The 24,054-nt window shown below is 44.1% G+C and overlaps 1 protein-coding gene across 1 annotated transcript in view; it reads right to left on the reverse strand.

Moving 5' to 3' along the window:
• Positions 1 to 401, reverse strand: part of brinp3a.2 (bone morphogenetic protein/retinoic acid inducible neural-specific 3a, tandem duplicate 2) — a gene marked incomplete at both ends in the record, with an annotated part of 33,995 nt that extends 33,594 nt beyond the window's left edge. The window contains one exon of the mRNA XM_080770666.1: positions 145 to 401. Within this exon, the coding sequence (XP_080626792.1) occupies positions 145 to 401 (257 nt within the window). The remainder of the gene's footprint in view (positions 1 to 144) is intronic.
• Between the last annotated feature and the right edge of the window lie 23,653 nt (positions 402 to 24,054).

Below are 24,054 nucleotides of genomic sequence, written 5' to 3' on the forward strand. Positions count from 1 at the left end.
AGGACATGCATAAACAATCCTATAGTCCAGGCAGGGGGTCTGCATTCATGGCAACAGCGTGACAGTTCCCCTGCACGGGTTCCAAATGTTGCATGTTAATGTCGTGACCGAGAGAGAGAGAGAGAGAGAGAGACACTCACTCACCTATAAATCTTGTATCTGGTGGAGAAGCCCTGGCGGTTCTTCTCCACAAAGTCTACGTACTCCGGGGAGTGGTGGAAGGGCCCTTTGTCAGACAGCAGCCAGTCCAGGGGCCCCCCGCCGGGCTTGTCACCGGGGACGCCGCCGCCTCCGGCCGTGGCTGATGCTGCTTCTGCTGCTGCGGCCGCCACGCACGCTGTCCACACACACACCCAGCAGTGCACGCTGAGACGGAGGCTGACGGCGACCCATGGAGCCATCAGAGGCGGGAGGGACGCGAGGCGGGGATGAGGTGGCGGTGGTGGTGGTGGCGGGGGGGAGGGGGAGGGGGGGCAGTGGGTGGGTGGGGGAGAGAGGGGTCTAGCAGTCGAAGCCACACGTTGTCAGCTTGCTCCTCCACTGGGACACCCGGGGGACCTGCATACCCTCAATGCCCCCCATGCACCTAAACGACAGAGAGAGAGAGAGAGAGAGAGAGATATAAAGGATATGAAGAAAATGTGGTGGTGTATGGTGGGTGTACAGTATATGCACACACACATGTACACCAAAGGCACGCGCGCATGCACGCGCGCACACGACACAGGGAAACAAAAAGAACAAAGCCATGAGGGGCTAATGAAGCTAAACGAGCATGCGAGTGAACTCAAAGTTGTCGTTCCTCTTTTATAATTACACAAACGATGCATCCGCTACGCCTCTTGTTTTCAACATTAATATTTATCGAGCTCCAGCACTGGCTTTGAGCTGTGCGCACCGCCACTGCAGAATTTAACATTCCTTCCTACATGTATTCTCAGTTACCAAGCCAGCAGTGGACAAAAGTAACCTTTCTCGCTAAAATTTCTTGCTCTGTGGTATATCAGGCTTCTGCAGCTGTTCCAACCCTCGTCCAGGGTTCACATCAGTCTCCATCAACTTCTCAAGGCCTGTCAATCAACTCCCCCGCAGCCATGTGCAACCAGCTGCTTTGCAAGATGTATGACTCTCTCTCTCTCTCTCTCTCTGTGTGTGCGTGTGTGTGTGTGCGCGCAGAGACGTACGCACAGGTGTGAGGTGTCTGCATGCGGTGATGTGGGGAGTTGAGTCTCATTACAGTATTCTGATGACAATCTGTCAAGTGAATTCAGCCGGTGTGCGTGTGCTCGCTCGTTCGTGCGCGTGTGCGTGAGTGAGTTAGTAACAAAAAAAAAATAATGTAATCACACAATAACAGCAAGATGGCAAAGCAAGTAATATGTCCGGTAGCTCATGAAGACAGAAATACAGAAAGGCATTGCTGCCGTTGTTTGAGCTATAGAGACAGAGAGAAAGAGGAGGCAGACAGAGAGGGAGGACGGTTCATTATTGAAAGTTAACCAAGCAGGGAGAGATAGGGAGAGATATGGAGAGATAGGGAGATGAGATGAGTTGAGATGGCGTTTGCCTTGAAATTGATTTTAGTCTGGCGTCAGGTTTTTAACTGGCCATCACTCATCAGCCTTTCACTGTCTGACCCGTGCACGCACGCACGCACGGTGTGTGCGTGTGTGCGTGTGTGCGTGTGTGTGTGTGTGTGTGTGTGCGTGTGTGTGTGTGTGTGTGTGTGTGTGTGTGTGTGCGTGTGTGTGTGTGTGTGTGTGTGCGTGCTTGTGCGTGCTTGTGCATGCGACGTGCATCTTTAAACTGTAATATTCACTTATGAGCAGACATGTCCTGCGGATGACCATAATGAACTGGATGTATTTACGATGGATCAGCACTCATAGTGCCTTCCTTCACACAGAGGGCACATGAGGTTATATCTCTCATGTCTTCTATAATGGATCTACTGAATGTCATTGTGCAGACATCTAAATGCATAACATGCCAGTGTTGAGAGGTGGGGGTGGGGGGGGGGTCGCTCACAGTATAAAAGCCTCAGTATCACTGTTTGTTTAATGCAGTGTTAGTTTAACCAGTCCAATGCGACCATTTGGACCTGTAATAAGGGTCCATTTGCACTGCGCAAAAAGCTTGGAATACGGATGTGTATATTACAGGAAACCCCCGTTAAACTTTCCAACAAACCCCCTTAAACTCCCGAATTGTACCATCACACATGTATATTACTGTATATGCCCACTAAACTTGCCCATAATTGCCCGTTAACTCCTCTTTTCACGCAGTGTTGGTTAATGGTTAGTTGTATTTATACATTCGCAATGGATGTCGCAAAATGTAGTGCCGTTCAAACACAGAGTTGCTCTACTGCAGCAGGGCTATACTGTAAAAGATAACATGCTCTACTATTCACTTTTAACTGCCATTTGTTTGATGTCGTTAAAAACGCTTAAACCCTATACTTTGTCGACCAGTGTCCCCCAGGGGTATACTTTTTTAATGCCGTTTTAAAACATGTGCGCGGTGTCTTATGGTGTCTCTAAAATTGCAAACCTTATTGCCTTCAGCCACAGCATCTAGCAAATAGGATCGGGGGGGGGGAAATATCACTCCTATTGGATTACGCATAGCGGCGTGTCGTGTTTAGAATGCCCTTCATTCAGGCGGGACTATGTGTGGTCATATGTTAATATCTGAACACAAGCAACAGGGGTCATATTTAAACACTGTTTAATCCTGTCATCCAACAGGCGGCGGTCAAAAGAGCTGATGCAGGAAAGAAGAGAGGGCTGGAGAGAGAGCAGGAGGAGAGTGCTTTCTCTCTGTCCCCCGTTGCTCTCTCCTTCTCCCTATATGCCCCTTTCTTTTGTCGCTCCCCTCCCTCCTTCTCAGTCTCCTTTCCTTTTCACTTCTCACATATTACTCCCTCCCTCCTCGAGAATCTCCACAATCTACTTTGATCCACCTCCCCCCCCCCCCCCCCCCCCCCCCCGTGTGCTCGGTGCACACGTCGTACATTATGCCTGTAAACATTTATTGTTTCTGTGATCCGACGGAAGGTTTGTAATCACATTATCGGTCACACGGAACCTTCCGCTGTAAGCCTTTTGTTATCGGCCGCCTGGGCTGATATCAGATACTCACTTCGCGGCTAGTAGGGTGTTATTACGTCACATTTTGAAACCATATATGCAAATGGCGCTTTTCATCACACACACAGCGTTAAAATGCTCAGCCCCCCCGAGGCAAGAGCTCCTCACGTAATCTTAACCCGTACAGGGCCGGAACCCCTTTTTGGTGTTTTAAGCATTATGTCATATACGGTAGCTATATTGAGAAATTAGCAGATCTACAAGCTCAGAATATATATTATTTCAGAGCGAACGTTTTCAACTCAAGTCTTTGCTTCATGGTGGGGTCCCTAGATAGAACAACCCCGTTTTCAGATGGAGGTCGGTGGCCATTTTCATTTTTCATGAAATAGTTTGAAATCCACTGATATGGATAGTTTTCTTTCTTTCTTTTTTTCTTCAGAAAACTGCCATGATTTAGTAGACACATTTGTAGAATCTGGTCTCAGTGGGTTAAAACAACAAATTGAATGTTGTGAGCTGCAAGAGCCATGCATGTTCTTTTCATTATAGGCAGTAGGCTGGGGCTCCGGTGGATACGTTCAAATATGATTTTGCACTCCATGGGCGAGCAATATCCCGAGGCTGTGTGGAACCTCATGTCTGAAATGAAAGCTGTGTTTGTTCCTGTGAGGTCCTCTCAAAGGAGGCTTCAAATTATGGGGGGAAATAGATTTCCTCACAGGAATGTAATGAGCTCTGGCGTTCACTCGTGGAATGGTTGAGTGCCAAAATGAATTCATATTGAAAGCGGTGTGCGGTGCGTCATCACACATAGGCAGCCGCACTCGACCTACAGTATACGGCAGAATCAGTGTAGCCAGTAGTACAGTACAGTATGTGTGCTATAAATGTATACCTGTAATTTCATAATCAATTTTGTTTACTCCACACTAGCGCACTAGCACCGAGCTAATCACAATTTCATGGTAAAATCGAAACAATGTACTGTAAGCTTTCATGAGCATTCGTGCTTTTCCAAATGGCTGCTGTGAGGCACTGATGGTTCCAAAGCCGTTCTCTATAAATGGCTTTTGCCTTGCCATACGACACAATATTTTTCACTCAAACTAAAACATTTTTGTGGATACCTGCAAGGTTTCCATCAATGGGGGGAAAGTATACTATTGCAATTTGTCAGCTAAATTGTGTCCATGACAAGGTCTCTTCTTTTTATTTCTCTCTGGAGGAAATAGCCACTTTAAAATCCTTTTTATTGTGGCTGGTACGGGTGGAGGAGAACTTAAAACAAATGGCCATTTCAATGAAGTAAAGCGACGCGGTTTATACTCTATAATATTTTTTATGCACACTGCTTGGCATAATGGCCGGCCATATTCATTAAGCGTCACTGAATCTCAGCTATTTCACCTGAATGAAATACTTAACACGCATCCAGTGACGGCTCCCATAATATGCGACACACGTTTAAACGACCAATTATTACCGGCGGCGGTCAGTCAACTGGCTGAGTCAGCATGCCATGTCTTTAACCCATTTAGACCGAGGCCGGTTCTAAAAAAAACAAAACGGCTTCTAAATCCTGACAGTTTTCTGAAAAACCCATGTTTCTATGTCAGTGGTGCTCAACCTTTTTCATGTCAAGGACCCCAAACATTATCTGTATTTGGCTGCGGACACCCATCTGAAAATACAGTATGTAGTTCCAGGGACCTCCCAGAAGCACATATTTCAGTTAAAAATGTTCGCTCTGAAAGAATATATATTCAAAGATTTTCGCCACATAAAAAAAAAGAAAAAAAGAAAAAGTGATCTACAAGCTCGTAGCGTGGCACTTGGTGCAGCGCTATGAGCTTGTAGATCTGCTATTTTTCAATAGCTAAAGTATAACATCATTCTTAAAACACCTAAAAGGGTTCCCTTCCTGAATGGGTTAAGACAAACTGCTGTTATGTGAGAACTTTCTCAAAATGTCCAGAGAGTGATTTGAAAGTGCAAAGATGAGGAAACTGAGAAATACTCAAATATGTAACAATATTAGACCTATAATGACCGACCATATTCACATGGCATCCGTCTTCATACCCATGGGTTTGGACATGAAGTAGGCCTATAAGGTCTATAAGATAAGATGTTTATTGTTTGGGGTGCTGTTTCTCAAGCAAACATTAAAAGTCCATAGACTATGGCTGCCACATGAGATCATTTCTGAAAGCCAGACGTTGGGGGGGGGGGGGGGGGAGAAACAAAGTCTGATGTCAAAGATAAGATCTTGGAGAGGATACGATACTTGAAACTAGACCAAACCGATACGTTCGATTTGATATGGCAACCCTTCATTCAACATCTGGGATAAATCGCCAGCTACAACACTGCTGCTAAATGATGACCAATATACTCATTCTGCATCTCAGGGTTTTAGTTTTTGAATAGTTCAACTAGCCGATCTACATCGCCACATTGTGAGCTTCTAGATCGGCTATGTGAACTATTCAAAAAGGTTGGTCAAAATAGTAAAAAAACGAAAGAAAATAAATAAATAAGGGGTTTAGCATGGATAAGGGGTTTAGCCCTTCAAATCTCTGGCAAAAGGGCTGGAAATCCTGTGAACTGAAGTCATTCTTATAGTGTGAATGATGAAGGTTGTCCTTTGGACAGAATAAATTAATAACATATATTGAGCTCTCAATAAGAAGGGCGGCTGTGGCTCAGGAGGTAGAGCAGGTCGTCCAATGATCCCTGGGTCGGCGGTTCGAATCCAGGCTCCTCCTGTCCACATGTCGAAGTGTCCTTGAGCAAGACACTGAACCCTACATTGCCTACAATGAGTCGGTCGGCGTGAGCTCGCCACCATTGCTGTGTAAATGTGGGAAGTGAGGCGGTCGACTGTTTGCCGCTTCACCTCCCAATGAATGAACCATTGTAAAGCACTTTGAGCAATTGAAAAAGCTCCATAAAAAATGCAATTCATTAAGATAGTTCAATAAGCGACAGTTATACCAGCATGTCTGTTTTCCAGGAGAAAACAAAAAATACTCAGCATGTGGTGGAATGCATTAGACATGCTACCCCGGTTGAAAGCATTGTTGATATTCGAAGACCACCAGCGAGGCAACATGAAGCATGGCGCTAACACGCTCATCCTCTAAATGTCGTCCCCTCAGGCAAGGAGCCCTGTGCATAATTAAAATAAAAAAAAGGGCTAAATGGAATGATGAGGCAGCAGGGGGAGGACATTTTCATTACAAGCACTGTGCGAGCTCCGGTGGATTCATTTGAATATGACTCGTACAACATGTTGGCCCGGGAATAACATCCTGAGGCTATTTGGAACGTCATGTGTAAAATGACATGTCTCTTTGTTGTTCTGATGTTCCTCTCACTGGACATGCACATGGTGGGAAATACTTGGCTCTCAATTGCTGCCTAACCCATTTAGACCTGAGGACGATTCTACAAAATGCCTTCTAAATCCTGACAGTTTTCTGAAAACCCATCTTTATATGCAGTCAGTGGTTCTCAAACTATTTCAAGGACCCGTGGACTTACGTATATGTATTTGGCCTCCGACGCCCATCTCACAACATGTTGTTCCAGGGACCCCCCAGATGCAAAGATTTGAGTTGAAAACGTTCGCTCTGAAAGAATATATATTTAAAGATCTGCACCACATTTCGCGCTATGAGCTTGTAGATCTGCTAGCTAGCTATGTATAACGCTTAAAACACAGAAAGGGGTTCCCGCCTAGAATGGGCTAAGGCAATACTTTGTTTTGATTCGATTTCTGTTCGAGATAATATGCTAAATTCCAAATGTGCCAATTTCAGGAATACCATGACAGTTTGTATTTCTGATATTGACATTTCAATATCGTTTGTTTTTTAACATTTTGAAACAAGTTTCAACTTTCAAGCAATATTCTCCATCTGAAGATATAACAACAACTATGAGATGGAAGCTGCCATTCATTCACCACTGTTTACCATTATATCCTTTTCCATTATATTCAGGCTGAATATAATGGAAATAGTGTAAAATTCTGAGAATATAGCAGCAGGTACTGCAATCTTTGGATGTGAACGGTATAAGTTCCCACAAGAGACGTATACAGACCTGGCTATCTACAGGAGTTGCCTCTTGACTCCTGCCCTGGCTTTCAAGACGATACAGTACACGCTTGATGAGATTTGGGAACTCCCCAGCCTAATCTTGGCAGAGAATTTCACCGGGCATGTTCAGAGGATACAACAAGGGCAGAGCAGGGGAGCATTATGCTTCTAAACATCTGCTAACTGGTTTTCTGTTTGGATGCTACTCGCTTCAGGGCCACGGTACCTCCTGTGTACCTGGAGGACTGACTGAGTGTGCACGTTGCCCCCACCGGTGGCAACACGCCCGCTGTGGCGCACAACACCCTCACTGGCACGGCGACTATATGTCAATTTCTGCGATATCTTATCACTTTAAATACAGTTCAAGGAAAGAGGGGCTATAGGGAGTTATGAGTTATGGAGGGCATGCTTAGCAGAGTGGAGTTTGATTCAAAATGTTTCTTTCTACACTTGGATACAATCCCTCCTGCACTATATACTTGTCTTGTCCGCAAGCCAACCCCCAAACCCCTCCTCAGGAAACAGGAACTGCTCAACTTTACGTCTTCCCCTCCGTGCCTATTAACAGGTGTTTTTGGCCCTAATTAACCCAGTTATCGTTCCTCCTACAACTGTCAACAATATTATTTCTCAGCGTACGCCAGGGGTAAAAACCCAGCTTTGGTTTAATTATAATATGATGCGACTGCCAGTTGCACTCGTCCGGCTGTCGTGTAAACAATCACAAAGGCTAAGCGCTTCCCACAGTGTCCTCATGGGAACAGCACATCAAAGACAAAATGGCACTGCATGTGCAAGCATTAGCCTACACTTCAGTTCACAGACACCTAACCAGTGTTGACTAGACTTTATTTTTTTATTTTTTCACTGACAAAAACTAAATTGAAAAAACTAAATGAAAATCATAAGCTATGATGACTAAAACTAAGACTAAATAGTATGTTTCGTCAACAAATAAAAAATAGACTAAAATGTTAGGAAGGGACTACTGGACAAGTCATTTTTAAGTCATTTTACACTCTAGATCGCTATTTTCAGCAAGTGTAAAATCATTACGACAGCATCAAGGCCCGACAAAATACATTTTAGTCGACTATAAATCAAGTTAACTGACGTTCCCTATATTGTGTGTTATATATATATTACTCTTGGGTTGTCTGGTTTAGGTATATGTTGTGTTTACTGTTTGCCCTATAGTAACCTCTGTTCTTTGTATCCAATAGGATTGGGGAGCAGAGCTAGACATGATGATCAACCTAAGTGGCTCGCACCTGGGCCCGGGTGTCGACGCCCTATAAATGCCTGCTTCCCCAGTCCATCCACAGATCTGTTCCTTTCATTTGCCTCCTGCACTCCACCATGCACACTTCTCAACATTTCTGTTAATCCATACAACACGCACACACATACATTTCACTCATGCATACACGCACTACACCACTGACTACTAATCTCCACACTTCATCTGTTCAATCATGATTTATTCCTTACATTTACTATTTTTCTTTAGTTAATCAATTCTATTTCTTTGGTCAACTACGCAGTTGACCAAATAAGTTTTTTTGTTTTGTATCTTGGCACCCCCTAGGCCAGGTACATAACAAAATGTTAGCCGAGTTAGCCGACTAAAATCTTGTGATATTTAGTCGACTAAAACTAGACTAACACTAAAACTATTCCAGGTGACTAAAATGTGACTAAAACGAAATGAAAACTATTCAAGGGATAAAACTAAAATAAGAAATTGCTGTCAAAATCAACACTGCACATGACCACACAAACCTCCATATTGTGCACACATGCATAAGGCTGTGTCCATGCACAGTGAATTCTGACCAATGTAATAAATAGTGGAAGGCGATAGTTAGGGGATGCTCTAGGCGCCTTCACCGCCTTGTGTGCAATGCCATTGTAATGTGTAATTGTAATAGTGCTGCGCCGTAAAATCCTAAACTACAAAAGAAATAGGAACAAAGGAAATGTGCCCAAAATGGATCAATTTTCACGCTCAGTTGAGTTAATAAAAATGATTTCACTGCGTGAGCAGAGAGATAGATGGGGTAGTTCTTTGATGTCAGGATTGATGTAATCTCCGAGATGTCCTATAATTCAGTGCAGAATCTGCGACAGGTGTCTGCTTGATAACCCACATGGCATACGTACTCTCGCCACCCACCGCATTTTCTTTGACGTTCCATGTCAGATCTCTATGCAAACATGCCAGTTTAATAGCTTCTCAGAGGCCGTGAAAAATCCTAAAATATCATCTAATCAGTGGTAAAATATATAGCACAACAGAGGGGTTTTGAGTGCAGTTTGTCCATCATATCAACACAATAATCATCCTTTTACACAGTTTCCATTCAATTACTCAAGAGCCGATATTGAGTTTTGAATTGGTCTGATCACATAATTGTGCATTCATGCAAGCAATCTCCTTTTTTCATGCTGTATACCTCCTGTTGCCGTACGTGTCTATTTCAGTATTGCAGCATAGATCTATAATGCATGGTGACTGTGAAACTTGCCATATCTCTGTGTGTGTGTGTGTGTGTGTGTGTGTGTGTGTGTGTGTGCGTGTGCGTGCAACAGCAACATGAAACAGATTATATATGATTATATCCATAATCAGAGCGTCTGTATCATGGCTTAAAGATTTTTTTCAGACTAGAAGGCTTTATTTGTAGTTGTTACGTCCCCACCAAAGAGGTCCAGGTGTTATTTTGTGCAAAAGCGCATTATTGGCTATTTCCCCTACCATAATCCCTCAATGAATTGAATTGAATTGAATTGCATTGAATTGAATGGGGCATTGGGTTTTTGTGCTAATTCGCTTATTTCCATAGCTCAAAATTCAATTTTTTGTATATTATAACTACAATTAAAGGTAAGAAAGCCTTCTATTCTGAAATTCTCATTTAAGGAGGTGATCGCACCAGGGCACCCGTCCCGGGGTCCTGACTGAGACATGACCTTTTAATGTTTTGTTTTGACTGTGTGGGTTCTTCATGTCAGGTGCGCCCTTGACTAGCCGCAATTTGCAACTCTGGACTTTTATAATGGGATGAATCTAGAGTTGGAATACCCTCCATGGACTCCCCACTCATCCAATTTGCGTTTGCGATCTGCTTGTATTATGCGACGTTAAACTCACCAACATTGCAGCTCTAGGCCAAACTTGAATTATCCTCTTTCAATCTGCCAAGCCTTTGTTTCATAAAAAAAAAAAAATGTCTACGGTGGATTTTTATAAAAACAAAAGCTTGGCAGATTGAAAGAGGATAATTCCATCTTGGCCTAGAGCTGCAATGTTGGTGAGTTTAATGTCGTTTAATACAAGCAGATCACAAACGCAAATTGGATGAGTGGGGAAAGGCCCTTTCGCCAACCCCGCCTCGGGTATGGGCACTGATGACCCCCCCAGCGCCCACACCGGGAATCGAACCCAGGACCTTCTAGCTGTGAGGGTACAGCACTGTTGATTGTATTTTGGTTTCACCTGTGTGAGAGTATGACCACACACTGTCACTGATTGTTTTGTTCCCTACATGGCTGTCAGTAGCGCACACTGGTTAGGTAGGTAACTATAATCTTCAAGGTTTTATTAAGCAAGCAACAAACAAACAAATCACCATCACCATATCTTTGCTCAGCCATCAAACATGGGTTCTGTGGAAATGGGTGGAAGCACAGCTGAGCATTAATTGGGCCAATTTGGGCCAAACCAACTCCAGTTTGTGGATAGGGAGGGTTATTTGTGGACACTGGACTTTGGAAAACTAAAGACATGAGAAAGAAAAGATCTACAAGCTCAAATGAATTTAAATGTATATGAAAATATATAGCTGCAGAGAATTGAGAATTGAACCTTGTTAAACTCTGCCCAACTGTGTTGCCTTGCCATCCTTGATGTTCATATTACCCTCGCCTGAGGGTAACAGGTGTCGTCACCAGGTGTCGTCGCCAGGTGTGACGACACCTGTTATCTGTCAATTTAAGGCCTGTGTTTTGCATTGTGTTCTTGTTGGTTCGTATAGTTCCCTGTTGCGTGAGTTGTCCCGTATCTGTATTCCGAATTCAAGTCCTGTTTTTACCTGCCTTCTCTTATGCCCATTTTTGCAAGAACCTTGGTTTAAACACTTCTAAGTTGACTTCTGCCTGCTTTTGGGTCCTCACCCCGTACTCACCGTGACAACATGGAAATCAGTAAGGTTTGCATGGCCTTTTTTCCTTCTGTGGCTGCCGGGCACTCATTATCTAAAACTAAAACTAATTAAATACTACCGGAGGAGCACAAGGAAGAGAGGGCAGACCACGAAACACCTGGCGCCGTGACGCAGATGTGAAGATATCTGGCCACACATGGAGACAGCTGGAGAAAATGGCCCAGGACCGGGATGTTGTTCGTGGCCTATGCCCAAAGCTCGAGGCGTAAGTAAAGTGAGTGAGAGAGAGTGGATTGGGCACGTTATCAATTGAAATGACTATAGTGAAGAAGTTGGACATCAGGGTCCTATCTTGCACTGCTTAATTAGATCTGCTATTTTAGAAAAATCGTGAAATGTGGTGAAAATCTTTGAATACATTAAGAGCGAACGTTTTTAACTCATAATTATCTTTGCTTCTGGGGGGGTCCCCTGGAACAACATATTTTCAGATGCGGGTCCGCAGCCAAATACAGATAATTCGGGGGTCCTTGACATGAAAAAGGTTGAGCACCACTGACATAGAAACATAGGTTTTTTTCTGAAAACTGTTTGATGTTCTGTGATTTAGAAGATTTAGAAGCCTTTTTTATTTTTAGAATCAGCCTCAGGCCTAAAAGGGAATGTCTCCTCTGTAAGACTATACACTATTATTTTTGATGGACAGTAATGGGCTAATTCTCACAACAAAATAGGCATAGGAAACAAACTAAAGTTTACTTTGAGTCGGTCTTTGAAAAGGTGTGTGTGTGTGTGTGTGTGTGTCAGCATTGAAAGGTTCAGTCAAAGGGGATTATTTTTTTGTATATCTCCAAAGTAACAACACAGATCGAAATAAGCATGCATAAAAGGGACATGTAGTCAGTGCTGGTAAGGCAACGGGGAAAGAACTCTGCCTTAGTTCTGCACGGTAACTGTAAACTCACTTTATACGCTTTTATTTGGCCGCATATCACCGAGTGGCATGAGTACACTCCGTCGGTGAAGCTTCCATAAATCTCTGTAAAACACACACACACACACAGTAGACCTCTTTACGCATTGGCCTTGTACAAACAGGCTGAACAGGTTCCTCCTAAATAAAAAGGGATTGGCCTTCCTCGATGTTGATCTACAGTACGTTTCCCTTTGCGGTGTCCTTTTTTGGTTAGATTCTGTACCTCCTATTGGTGTACGTGTCTATTGCAGACAGTACAGGCATATATATATATATATATATATATATATATATATAGATCTGTAATGCATGACTGTGAAACTGGCCATATCTGTGTGTGTGTGTGTGTGTGTGTGTGTGTGTGTGGTGTGTGTGTGTTTGGTGTGTGTGTGGGTGTGCATTAACAGAACATGTTGAATCTTATAACATTCAATTACCAAGTGCCTCTGAAACAGATTGCATTTTAATGCCCCCAGTCGGTCTCAATCCGAGAGACATTCCGTTTCTACATCGCTATTAGTCAGTCCAAAACACCTCAATGAGACATTTCCCCAACCTCTCTCCTCTTATTATTACACTCTCGCCCTTCCTCTCATCTTCTCATCTGTTCTATACTTTCCCTCCTTTTCTCCCTCTCCGCACATCTCTTATCCATCACTTTGGAGCGCCGTGTCGGCGAGCCGACATACAAGTTTGCTCATTATCATGAAATAATAGGCGACGGTCTGCTCAGCGGACCCTGTAGAAACCTGACAAGAGCCCTGGATCCTAAAACCCCAACGCCACTCCATAAGCCTCTCTCTCTCTCTCTCTCTCTCTTCTCATTCCTTTCTATTGCTCATCCTGGTGTCAGGATATGTTTAGTTTGAACTCTCTCTCTACCCCCCTCTCTCTCTCTCTCTCTCTCTCTCTCTCTCTCTCTACCCCTCTCTCTCTCTCTCTGTTCCCCATCGTCCTGCGAGTGAAAAGCAGATGTGATAGAATTTGCTGCAGTGGCATTTCACGCATGGGTCATTCATTAAGTTGAATCCTTGTTAGCAGCCTATACCTTTTTTTAAAGCTTCTAGATGAAGAATCTCCTGACGCACTGTATATTTGACTGCGAAAGACAGCCACTCGGTAATGACCATAGCCCTTTCTGGCATGCGTGTGTGTGCGTGCGTGCGTATGTGCGACGCGTGTGGTTTTGTGTGCGTGTGCGGTGCTTAATGGGGGCATTATATACCCTTTTAGAAAAGGCCGATAATGGGGCCCATTCTGCTCCTCGTCTTGGCCTCTTTGGCCGCTGCACTTTCATAGCAAGCCTCGTCACAACAAGGAAGACAGACCCTGTGCACGCCACGTCCGTGCATACACACTCTGTGCAACGTGCACGCCACCTCTGTGCACACACACTCTGTGCAACGTGTAATTACCATGGAGGGAAGAGCACAGTTCTCTCCCCCCTCATACACACTGTGAACGCCTGAGTCTTTTACAAATGGCGTGTACAAACATGGAATCACATTGACCATGCAGGCACATTAAGTGCACTTTTCTGAGTTCCAAGTATAGGAAACATCACACCCATGTGAAGTGAGGGGCACTCGTCATCGTACATCATCATAATGTATATAAAACAGACACTCTGGGCTCCATCTTATTGCACCCCTAAACGTATTTGCCTTTTTTTTTTTACTATTTTGAAAAACATTTTAAAATAGTTCAACTAGCCGATCTACATCAACACACTGTGAGCTTGTAGATCAGCTATTTGAACTGCTTTAAAAGGTTTTCTTTAATTTGCTCAGACACTATAATAATAATAATAAACTTTATTTATAAAGCCCTTTTCAAAACAGAGAGTTACAAAGTGCTTTCCAGTGGCATATAAAAAGGCAATACATCAGTTAAGAGGCACTTACTGGAATAAAACAATAGCAATAAAGCGTTGCAGCGTTACACGACAATTCCACATAATGAAGACAATACAATAAATCTAGGGGAAAGCCTGTGTGAATTATAGTTTTTAACAGATTTAAAAAGAGCCACTCTACTATGGAGCCCTGGCTGCGAACGCCTGGTCACCCATGGTGACTAGTTTGGTTTTCATGGGAGTCAGGAGACCCCTACCCACCGATCTGAGGGTACGCGGGGGGTTGTACGGCTTTAGCATGGCAGAGATGTAGGGGCCAGGCCTTGCACAGCTTTAAAAGTTGTCAATAACATTTTAAAATAAATTCTAAAATGTACTGGCAACCAATGAAGGGAGGCCAGTACAGGGGTGATGTGTTGAATGTCTTTTCGTGTTTGTTAGCAGTCTCGCTGCAGAATTCTGTACCATTTGTAGGCGAGCTATTGCTTTTTTTGCTGAGACCAGAGTACATGGCATTGCAGTAGTCTAGGCGTGAGGATGTAAAATGCATGAATAACTTTTTCGAGGTCTGTGCAGATGAGGAATGCGGTTTGATTCTTTGAATGTTTCTCAATTGGAAAAAGCAGGACTGTATGACTTTGGTTATTTGCCCGTCAAAGGAGTCAAACCATACTCCCAGGTTACGGGCTGAGGTCTTTACATTTTGTTGCTAGGCTGCCTAGCTGTGCCTGGAGGGAGATGGTGGAGTTAGGGGGACCAAATAGGAGGATCTCGGATTTTGACTCGTTCAGTTGGAGGACATTTTGGGACATCCAGCATTTTATGCCTGAGAGACATGCGAGGATCCCGGGGAATGTTTTCTGTGTCATTTTGTTTCAGTGGAATGTATAATTGGGAGTTGATGTTGTGGTTTGGGATAATCTGACCAAGTGGGAGCATGTATATTGAGAAGAGGAGTGGAGCCAGGATTGATCCCTAGGGGAAGACGCCTCTCCAATTACCACCGAGATATGATGTAGAATTCTCCATTTATTGTCAAGGGGAATTTAATGTTTGTGTAGGACAAAGCTTATTATACACACACACACACACACACACACACACACACACACACACACACACACACACACACACCATAAGCTGGATATAGGAGGGGCCCCTCAAACATTAAAGGGACACTTCACCCTTTTTGCAAAAACATATATAAGTTAATGACGTTTAGAAGATTTAGAACACTTTCCTGGGGTCTTTATGTGTGTAATATGTGGTTTTAGATATTTTAGATTTTAGCAGTGAGCCCAGTGTCTCTGATGTCATGGACACTGGGCTCACTTACTTCCTGGACTACATGTTGTCTCAGTAAGACAGCCCTGCCCCTATCCACAAGTAGGATCAGTGCACCAAAGCCTTTTTTGGGAATTGTAGTCCAGGAAGGAAGTGAGCCCATGCAGTGTTGATGGCATCAGAGACACTGGGCTCACTGCTAAAATCTAAAATATCTAAAGCCACATATTACACACATAAAACCCCCCGGGAAAGTGTTCTAAATCTTCTAAACGTCATTAACATTTATTTTCTTGCAAAAAGGGTGAAGTTTCCGTTTAACCACAAGGATTTAACTGTGTACCCATCCATGGCTATACACGGTGGAAATCTGCAGTGTGGGGTGGAATACTGAAACTCACACTGACTGAGGAGGATTTTACAGCGCTGATACATCTATGATGTACGGTATAGTCTTTTCTTTTCTTCCCCTCAAGCCCATTTTGTCTTCAGAAACAAAGGGCCACGTGACGTGTTCCAACCCTATTCGTTACTGACACCTGGTCTGCTCGATAAGAAGAGCAGAGAAGCACACAATGCTATACTATACAAAGCATTACACAGTATGTAATTCAAACATTTTGCATGCTATAATGTGGAGAGATAGAGACAGATTATGCTTGTTACAAAAAACACACACAGCCGGGGGGGGGGGGGGGGGGGGGGAACACACAGTGGGACAGGACAGATATAAGGGGAAATGTGTCGAGCTATTTAACTCGCTTTCATTTCTGGGCCAGGTGACTGATATAGCGAGAGAAATCTCTCTTTTCATGGGAAGAGACAGTGTGCCTTTCAGGGGCTGGACACGCTCGGGTTCACCAGTCTCCCAGGATGGATGGGGGGGACTCTGCTGAACAGTGGGCCTGTTGTGCCCCCCCCCCCCATCAACAGTATAAAGCCTGTGGAACCGCTGGCCTGGGTCCCCTCTGAGCCTTTGGCTAACACAGGCAGTGACAATTTGAGAACTGCAGCATTGATTCTTCTTGTTTTTTTTTTCAACACAAGGCACAGCACTCAGAAACTGGTTTACTGGCACTTAATTGTGTTTCACCCTTTATAGCCGCTGATGCATTTCTGCCTGGGATACTGAAGTTAAACAAAAAGGCGAGGAAAACAAATAATAATGTTTGCTTCACCTACGGTATAGCCTATATGTGTCGGATTCCATTCTGCCTCAATGTGAGTTAATGCGAAATTAAGTTTCATTTCTGTTCTCGGAGGCTTTGGATTGCCATCAGAGCATTCTCTCTGGAATTCCCACCGGGCTGCACTGACTCATGGGCCTGCTTTGATCTGCTCGAGGGTGAAATGCATAATTATACAATCTGTGGCACAAAAAAAGAAAAGAAAGAAAATAGGCTTTCTGGTCGAATGGGAGCTGCTTGGTTGTTCTGCCTCGGTGGTGTTTGGCAAAGTGTGAGGTGGCATTATGCAGACCTGATCCTCTGACTGCAGACGACAACATGGGTCCCAAAGGAATATAGAGTAGGAGACATTTGTGTAGGAATGACAGGCGAGGAGGAGGAGGAGGGTGGGGGATGAAAGGGGGGGGGGGGGGGGGGGGGTGTTAGAAGGATGGAGGCAGTATAAAAAGTGGAGATGAGTATACGTGGCATGACTGTGATGATGTAAAGCACTGTAAAGTTATGTGCTTAATTAAAGGTCTGTATAGCGTGCATGCATGCATGCGTGCCCTGCTTGCCTAAGATGCTGTGTATATTTAATATACACAGGAGCACGAAGCTATATAATATACTATATTATATAGCTTCGTGTGTGTGTGTGTGTGTGTGTGTGCGCGTGCGCGCGTGCGTGTGCGCGTGTGCGTGTGTGCGCACTGTATGATTGCCTGATGAACAAGGCGAAAGAGAGAACTGAGTCCAACATGTCTCAGCGCGGAGAGAAAAGACCGCTATATATATATATCCAGGTCAAGAACATACTATCATAGCTTCATATCAGGGGGAGGAAAAAGCTATACACATAGTGCGCGATTATAATAAATGCGGACAATCTTATGAAACAAGGAATCTTCAACAGTATATTTTAGACAACTCACCGCGACGTGCTGGAACAGCAGACAAAGTTCAACACAGTATGTCCCATTCTCTGGCCGAGTCGTGCTCTGTTGTGGAGAACCTCATTTCACACTTCTTTGCATTCAAATTCAATCCAACACCACAGGAGGGGAAAAAAAGGATCCGGGAGAAGAAAAAAAAACGTTTAAAGTGATCTGTATACAATTCTGCTTCCCGAACAATCAATCCGTCCTATATCGTTCGAGACCAGTGAAGAAGTTTAGCGGCAGACAGGCTTTCATTAGTGCGCGCTGGGGTAAGTCAGGTTATCCGGATATAATTGAACGTTCCTGGAAGCAGGCGACTTTGACCTTTCTGGGGCGATAATGACTTAACAAAATGAAACCGTCCGGCAAGAGATTCAGAGTTATGAGGAGAAATGGAGGTGGGGGTGGGGGGGAGGAGAGGAGAGGAGAGGAGAGTGAGCGTGAGCTGCGATTATGCGATCTGGAATTGTGCCGTGCGCAATTATCTATCTACCAAACACCGACGGGGCTCTTCGGGCAGCACAGATGCGGTGGTGGAATGCAGTGCAGGACGAGCGAGGAGGGCTTAACTGGGCGTGGAAGCGCCCCGCGAAGATGCTTTCATATCCCGTTATGATTTCCACACGCCGCGCCGGCCAGCATGCACCACCGTTCTCTTTGACCCGCCTGCTCCGCATCGATGGTGGAATTGTGATGGAGCCGGATAGGTATAGGCTAGACTCAGTCTAGGGCAGGCGCAGCGCTGGGCGGTCGACTCGGACGGCTCTGCTCTCTCCCTCTCTGCCCCCCTCTCTCTCTCTCACTCAGTCAGTCACATGCTTAACACACAAGTAGCTCTCTGTAATAGCCGCTAAAGGAGGGTGGACTAAGTATAGGTGGCCGTGGCAGGAATAATAACAGGATTTTTTTTTGTTAACAGCCTCACCCATGCAGCCATTAAACGAAAAGCACTGGTGTGCACTATAAGCGGAATTGTGCTCGCCGCGCCATTAACTTAATGCTCTATCTTGGAAGTTTACCCCTAGACTTTTTAATGCCCCCGATATTCAGGAATATATATATATATATGAGTAATATCGGCTATTAATTGCACTCTGCCTATATGTTGGTCGACTGGAAAGACACTGTATACTTAATTGACTATAGAAGTGAAAGCAGAGGAAAGGCTGTAGACTATAGCGCATGAAGTTGGATTCTGTTTGGTTTCTGGAAGTAGTAGCTGATCCAAGAGGTAACCGTTAAGTAGCCGTCAACCACTTGAAACCCAGCATCCATATAGCACAAAGTTCACATTGGTGATGTCGAGTCGTGAAGCTTGACGCAGGCCTATAACTATAGTTTTCGGAGAAGAGAGGAATTACAATTAAAGCCTAAGTCAACTATCTCAGGTCCATGCATGGCCTAGGCCTATATACTCAAGTCTAGAGGGTTTAAGTGGTTAATAGAGGATATCCATGCGTGCACCAGAGACGGGGAGCTATAACGAGGGAGTGAAAGAATGCTGACGTGTTTTGTACAAATGGCACACAATACAATCCCAACAGGATTCGGCACTGATATAGGGCTACACTGTATATCCATATAGTATATAGCACCTGATTTAATTTCAGATTGCATTGATCAAAACCCACCATTGCTATCAGAACACGACATTTGAATTGAAGAGCAAGGCAGCGTTCGTGGGCTCTGTGCGCTAGCTGCACCAATAATAATTGACGTGCATGGAAGGGAAATGGGTTATGACGTGTCTTTCGTGCATGCGCCTGATATCTGAAGGCAAGTTGAAACCCCTGCAGTGTTACGGACGGTGCAATCCAGGTGACCGTCACAGTTACACGAGTTAGATATATTTGCATAGGCTACTGAATAGACGAGTTGTTATTGAGATTTTGAGCTATTGATCCTCATTGTTTATGATTTCCTCCTTCCATTTACGGAACACATTTGAACTTCGTGATGCGTAGCCTAATGTGGAAGCTCTTTTATGAGCCTCTGGACACATGGTGCTATTGTGTCTCTAAGATAATCAAATAAAAAGGCAAGCAACGTGCAGGGAGGTTTCTGTAAAAATCAATCAAGCTTGCATGGGAATAATAAAGGCACAGTTCGCCTGCTCGAGACTGGTGCTAATTAACTGCATTCCCCAAACCATTTGCGCATCCACTTTGTATGCTACACTTGAAGAAGCCTGGAATATGATTTATGTGTCACCCCAATACCACATCCGTATCTAAATTCAGTATACACCACACACACTGTGCATACTGTCTCCAACTGACAACTTGAAAATGTGTCAACTATTAGTATTTATTTATCTTTATGTAATTCGAATTATAATCCTCAGGTTATTATCAAGGGTGCTTCTGCAACATTGCAGTCATGAATGTATGAGGGATAGAACTTAGAAGAGAGATAATGAAAACCCAAAAGAGAGCATTGAAATTCTATAAACACCTAAAGGAAAGTGAACCGGACACGCTCCACAAAAAGGACCTCACACACAGTGAATCCCTGGAATGGGAAATGTCCCCATCAGCCAGCTAGTTTTGGGACTAACACAAGCACCAGACAGAAAACAAACGGGACTACACCAAATCATAAGAAAATAAAAAGAAAGCTATCTCACACACTGGAAAAGATCTACTCAAAACCAGAGCAAAATGGAATGCTATTTAGCTCTAAACAGAGAATACACAGTAGCAGAATGCGTGCTGTCCATGGTTCTAACCCGTCTGTTCGTGTATGGTGCGCTGTCCATGGTCCTGACCCGTCTGTTCGTGTATGGTGCGCTGTCCATGGTCCTGACCTGTCTGTTCGTGTATGGTGCGCTGTCCATGGCCCTGACCCGTCTGTTCGTGTATGGTGCGCTGTCCATGGTCCTGACCTGTCTGTTCGTGTATGGTGCGCTGTCCATGGTCCTGACCTGTCTGTTCGTGTATGGTGCGCTGTCCATGGTCCTGACCTGTCTGTTCGTGTATGGTGCGCTGTCCATGGTACTGACCTGTCTGTTCACGTATGGTGCGGTGCGCTCACTGCGCTGTCCATGGTTCTGACCTGTCTGTTTGTGTATGGTGCGCTGTCCATGGTTCTAAACTGCTCATGCTGTGCCCACTGCCCAGGGCCCATTGTTTTGAACGAGGGCCATGTCCTTGGGTCAGCTTTCTCATATTTTCAGTGAACAGCATGGCTATACTTGTTTATCCAGCTCACGTTTAAAGGCCATAACAATATAAGTTATATGATTATTTGATTCATATCTAACTTTCATTTGATAAAAATAAAATCACACCTGTGTGAACTTCACATGCCCCTCACTTCACACTGTGAAGTGAGGGGCGCTCTAATCATCATCGTATCATCATCAAGAATGGTGGTCCCTTATGGCCAAGGGTTCCCACTGACATACATATCCCGATTGGCTCAGACACGTAAATTCTCCATCCATTGTCAATGGCAATTAATGTTTGTGTTCAGACAGCATCCACACTATCGCTGTTTAGAGGAGGGTTAGCGCCCCTAAAGAAACCCGGAAACAAAAATCAACTCGTATATTCTTAGTCTGGGTTGGTATTTCTTCTTCTTCTCCCCTGGCCCACTAAATACTCTAATTCGATTAATTTCAGCATGAACCATTAATGACTCCATTAGCATATTGATGAGTGGTGTTTCTGTATAATGGATCCACACCATCGTGTCTGGTAGAGAGGCCCAGTGGATTTGCTGCTCCAGTGTCTGTGATAAGCAGGGCTGAGTGACTGTATACAGCCTCATTATGAGCCCTGGGAATGTCTTGATAGCATGGCGTCCATTCTAAGCTTACAACCGCCTCGGATGGCATGGGAAACGATACTCCTATAGGATGCAGGATGCCATAAGATACAATCTAAAGTTATCTTTTTGTCTGCGTTCAGATTCATAATCTGATATTGGAAATGCTAGACAATAGCACTAAGAGACTTGTTCCCCAAAGAGTAATGCAACTTGCTTTGCTTTATTGCTTGTTTGACTTTATATCTTTGAAAACAGCTACTGTGATACACATACATAGAGTTTGATCTTAGATTTCTCTTTATTCTCCGTCCCATCACTCTAGCAGTAGCCAACTGGCTGACTGTCAGCCTCTTGTGAGTGCTAACGGCGATTCTCTTGCCGTCGAAAAGCTCCCGAACCGCCATGTCATTTGACCTTAGCCTTCTCCAATATCCCTCAGCCAGCCATACAGGACAGTTGCTTCTGATAACTCCATTCTACTGGGCCTGTGAAATGAATGTAGGGTCTGTACAACTAAGAGCCGTTGCATTTTGACTCCATTTCACTGGCTATCACTTCCCCAGAATACCATCAGAGCAGCAGTTATCTCTTCTATATTTAAAACAGGTGGGATTAGCTTGGTGCCGTGGAGAAATATGCCTCGTACTTCATATAGATTAACTCAAGCTATCTTGTGTTATATTCCATCTATTGCTGAGCTACAGATTCTATACTGAAACATAAGCCAGGGCAGGCAGTATCATACTCTGTTTATTATTACTGAGGATGAGGAAGAAAGGTTATTACATAATTTATGCATGGTCACACACTCACACTCTCACTCGTGAATTTCACGTGTGATTATTTGTGATCAAAACAAAATCCCAACAATATGAAAGGGCCAACGCACGACCCCATGAGCATCACTCCACGCTGTTTACAGCCACATAATCAATGGGATTAGTCTGGGTTAATGGATTTGCCAAGGTGCTAGTAATGCCATGATAACGGGTGTATTAAGTTCCCAAATTGACCCTAATGCTTTACTCATTCAAAAAATAAATAAAACAAGTCTAGAATATTAATTCTGTCAGAGTGTATCATCATCCTAATGAGAAATGCAGATGCAACTGAGAGCAGAAGCAGCAGCACAAAGGCAAGATAACCTTGTATTTGATTTCAAACAACAATCACACCGCGATAGTAATCATTGATTTCACTCGGGGGAATTATCATGGTGGGGGAGCCGCTATGCTTAACAATGTGTCTGTTCATTCGGTGCGAGAGGTTTGATAAACTACAATGCAGGGGAACGAGAACAGTAAGCTCCTTTGTCTCGCGTTCAGCAAACACGGATCAAATTCCCCAATCTCACAGAGATAATATCCTTTTTCTTCTGAAAGGCATTTGTTTATTCACAGCGTTTTATTTTAAGCTTGTCCCTGTAAGGCATGCTGGGCTTGATTGAAGTTGTGTATTGTAAATTACTTTCTTACACAGTTGGGGCAGCAACAGTGTAATGGTTACAAAAGTTAATGTTATGACTGAAAAGCCATTTGTTTGAATCCCTGGAGAGGCAGAGGAAAAAAAACATAAAAACTTGTTAGGGTGTTGGGAAAAAAAAGTATTCGTCTTTCCTTATAACTGCTGTGCAAGTCGCCTTTGTTAATAATGAAACTGTCAGGATGTAGAAGACATTTTCAGAATCTGATCTCAGGTCAGAATGGGTTAAGGCACTGAACCCCATGGCCTATCCCGGTTCAGCTGTCCACGGGCTGACACACCAAGATCTCATAGATTATTAGACCATACATTTACTCTGCAGCTTCTCTCCAACCGGTTAGTTGCTCTAACTTGTTCTTAGTCGCTGGTGAGCAACGTGAAACCTAGCATACCTTTTCTCGAGCAAACATTTGGAGAGAATTGCCATTCTGTAAGCTCACACCGTGTTACGATGTGACGCACTGGAGATTGGCTTTGTCGATGAGATCTGGTGTAAAAAGACAAACAAATATGTATTTGTGTGTGTGTGTGTGTGTGTGTGTGTGTGTGTGTGTGTGTGTGTGTGTGTGTGTGTGTGTGTGTGTGTGTGTGTGTGTGTGTGTGTGTGTGTGTGTGTGTGTGTGTGGGTGTATGTGTGTGTGTGTGTGTGTGCGTGCGCGCGCATGTGTGTGTGCGAGCCATGTAAGGACATTCTGTGACTTTTTCTTTCTTTCTCCCTTTGTGCCTTCAGAGTCAAACCGCATATTTTGACTGCACAGATACAGTCACTTCTCTTCCATAAAAATTGCATGGCACATCGCACGAATGAGGCAAGATACGGCTGAAGCCCTATATACTTTTATACCACTCCTCTCTGCCAGAGGAAGGCTATCATCAACAGCCAGAGAACAGATAGGTTGGAGATTTATCAGAGGTGATATAGTGCTGTGAATAAGAAGGCTATGGTTCTTCCATTACCCATCCATCACCAGTGATGCATGGAAGATAAACTACAAGGCAGCAACAAGCTCCTACCGAGACGCTGACCCGCTTGATGATGAAAGTGTAACCTCCCCCATGACCGAGCCAGCGTATACACAGCCCACTCTTCGGTGCAACGCTACACATGTCTCTGTAGAGCACAGAGCTCATATCAACACTTGTTGCCCGTGTTGTGCACTGACAAAGCAGAACAAATAGACAATTTGTCTCCTTGAGGTGAAATGG

Source organism: Protomyctophum bolini (assembly GCF_963924005.1).
Source record: "Protomyctophum bolini genome assembly, chromosome: 8".
NCBI lineage: Eukaryota > Metazoa > Chordata > Actinopteri > Myctophiformes > Myctophidae > Protomyctophum > Protomyctophum bolini.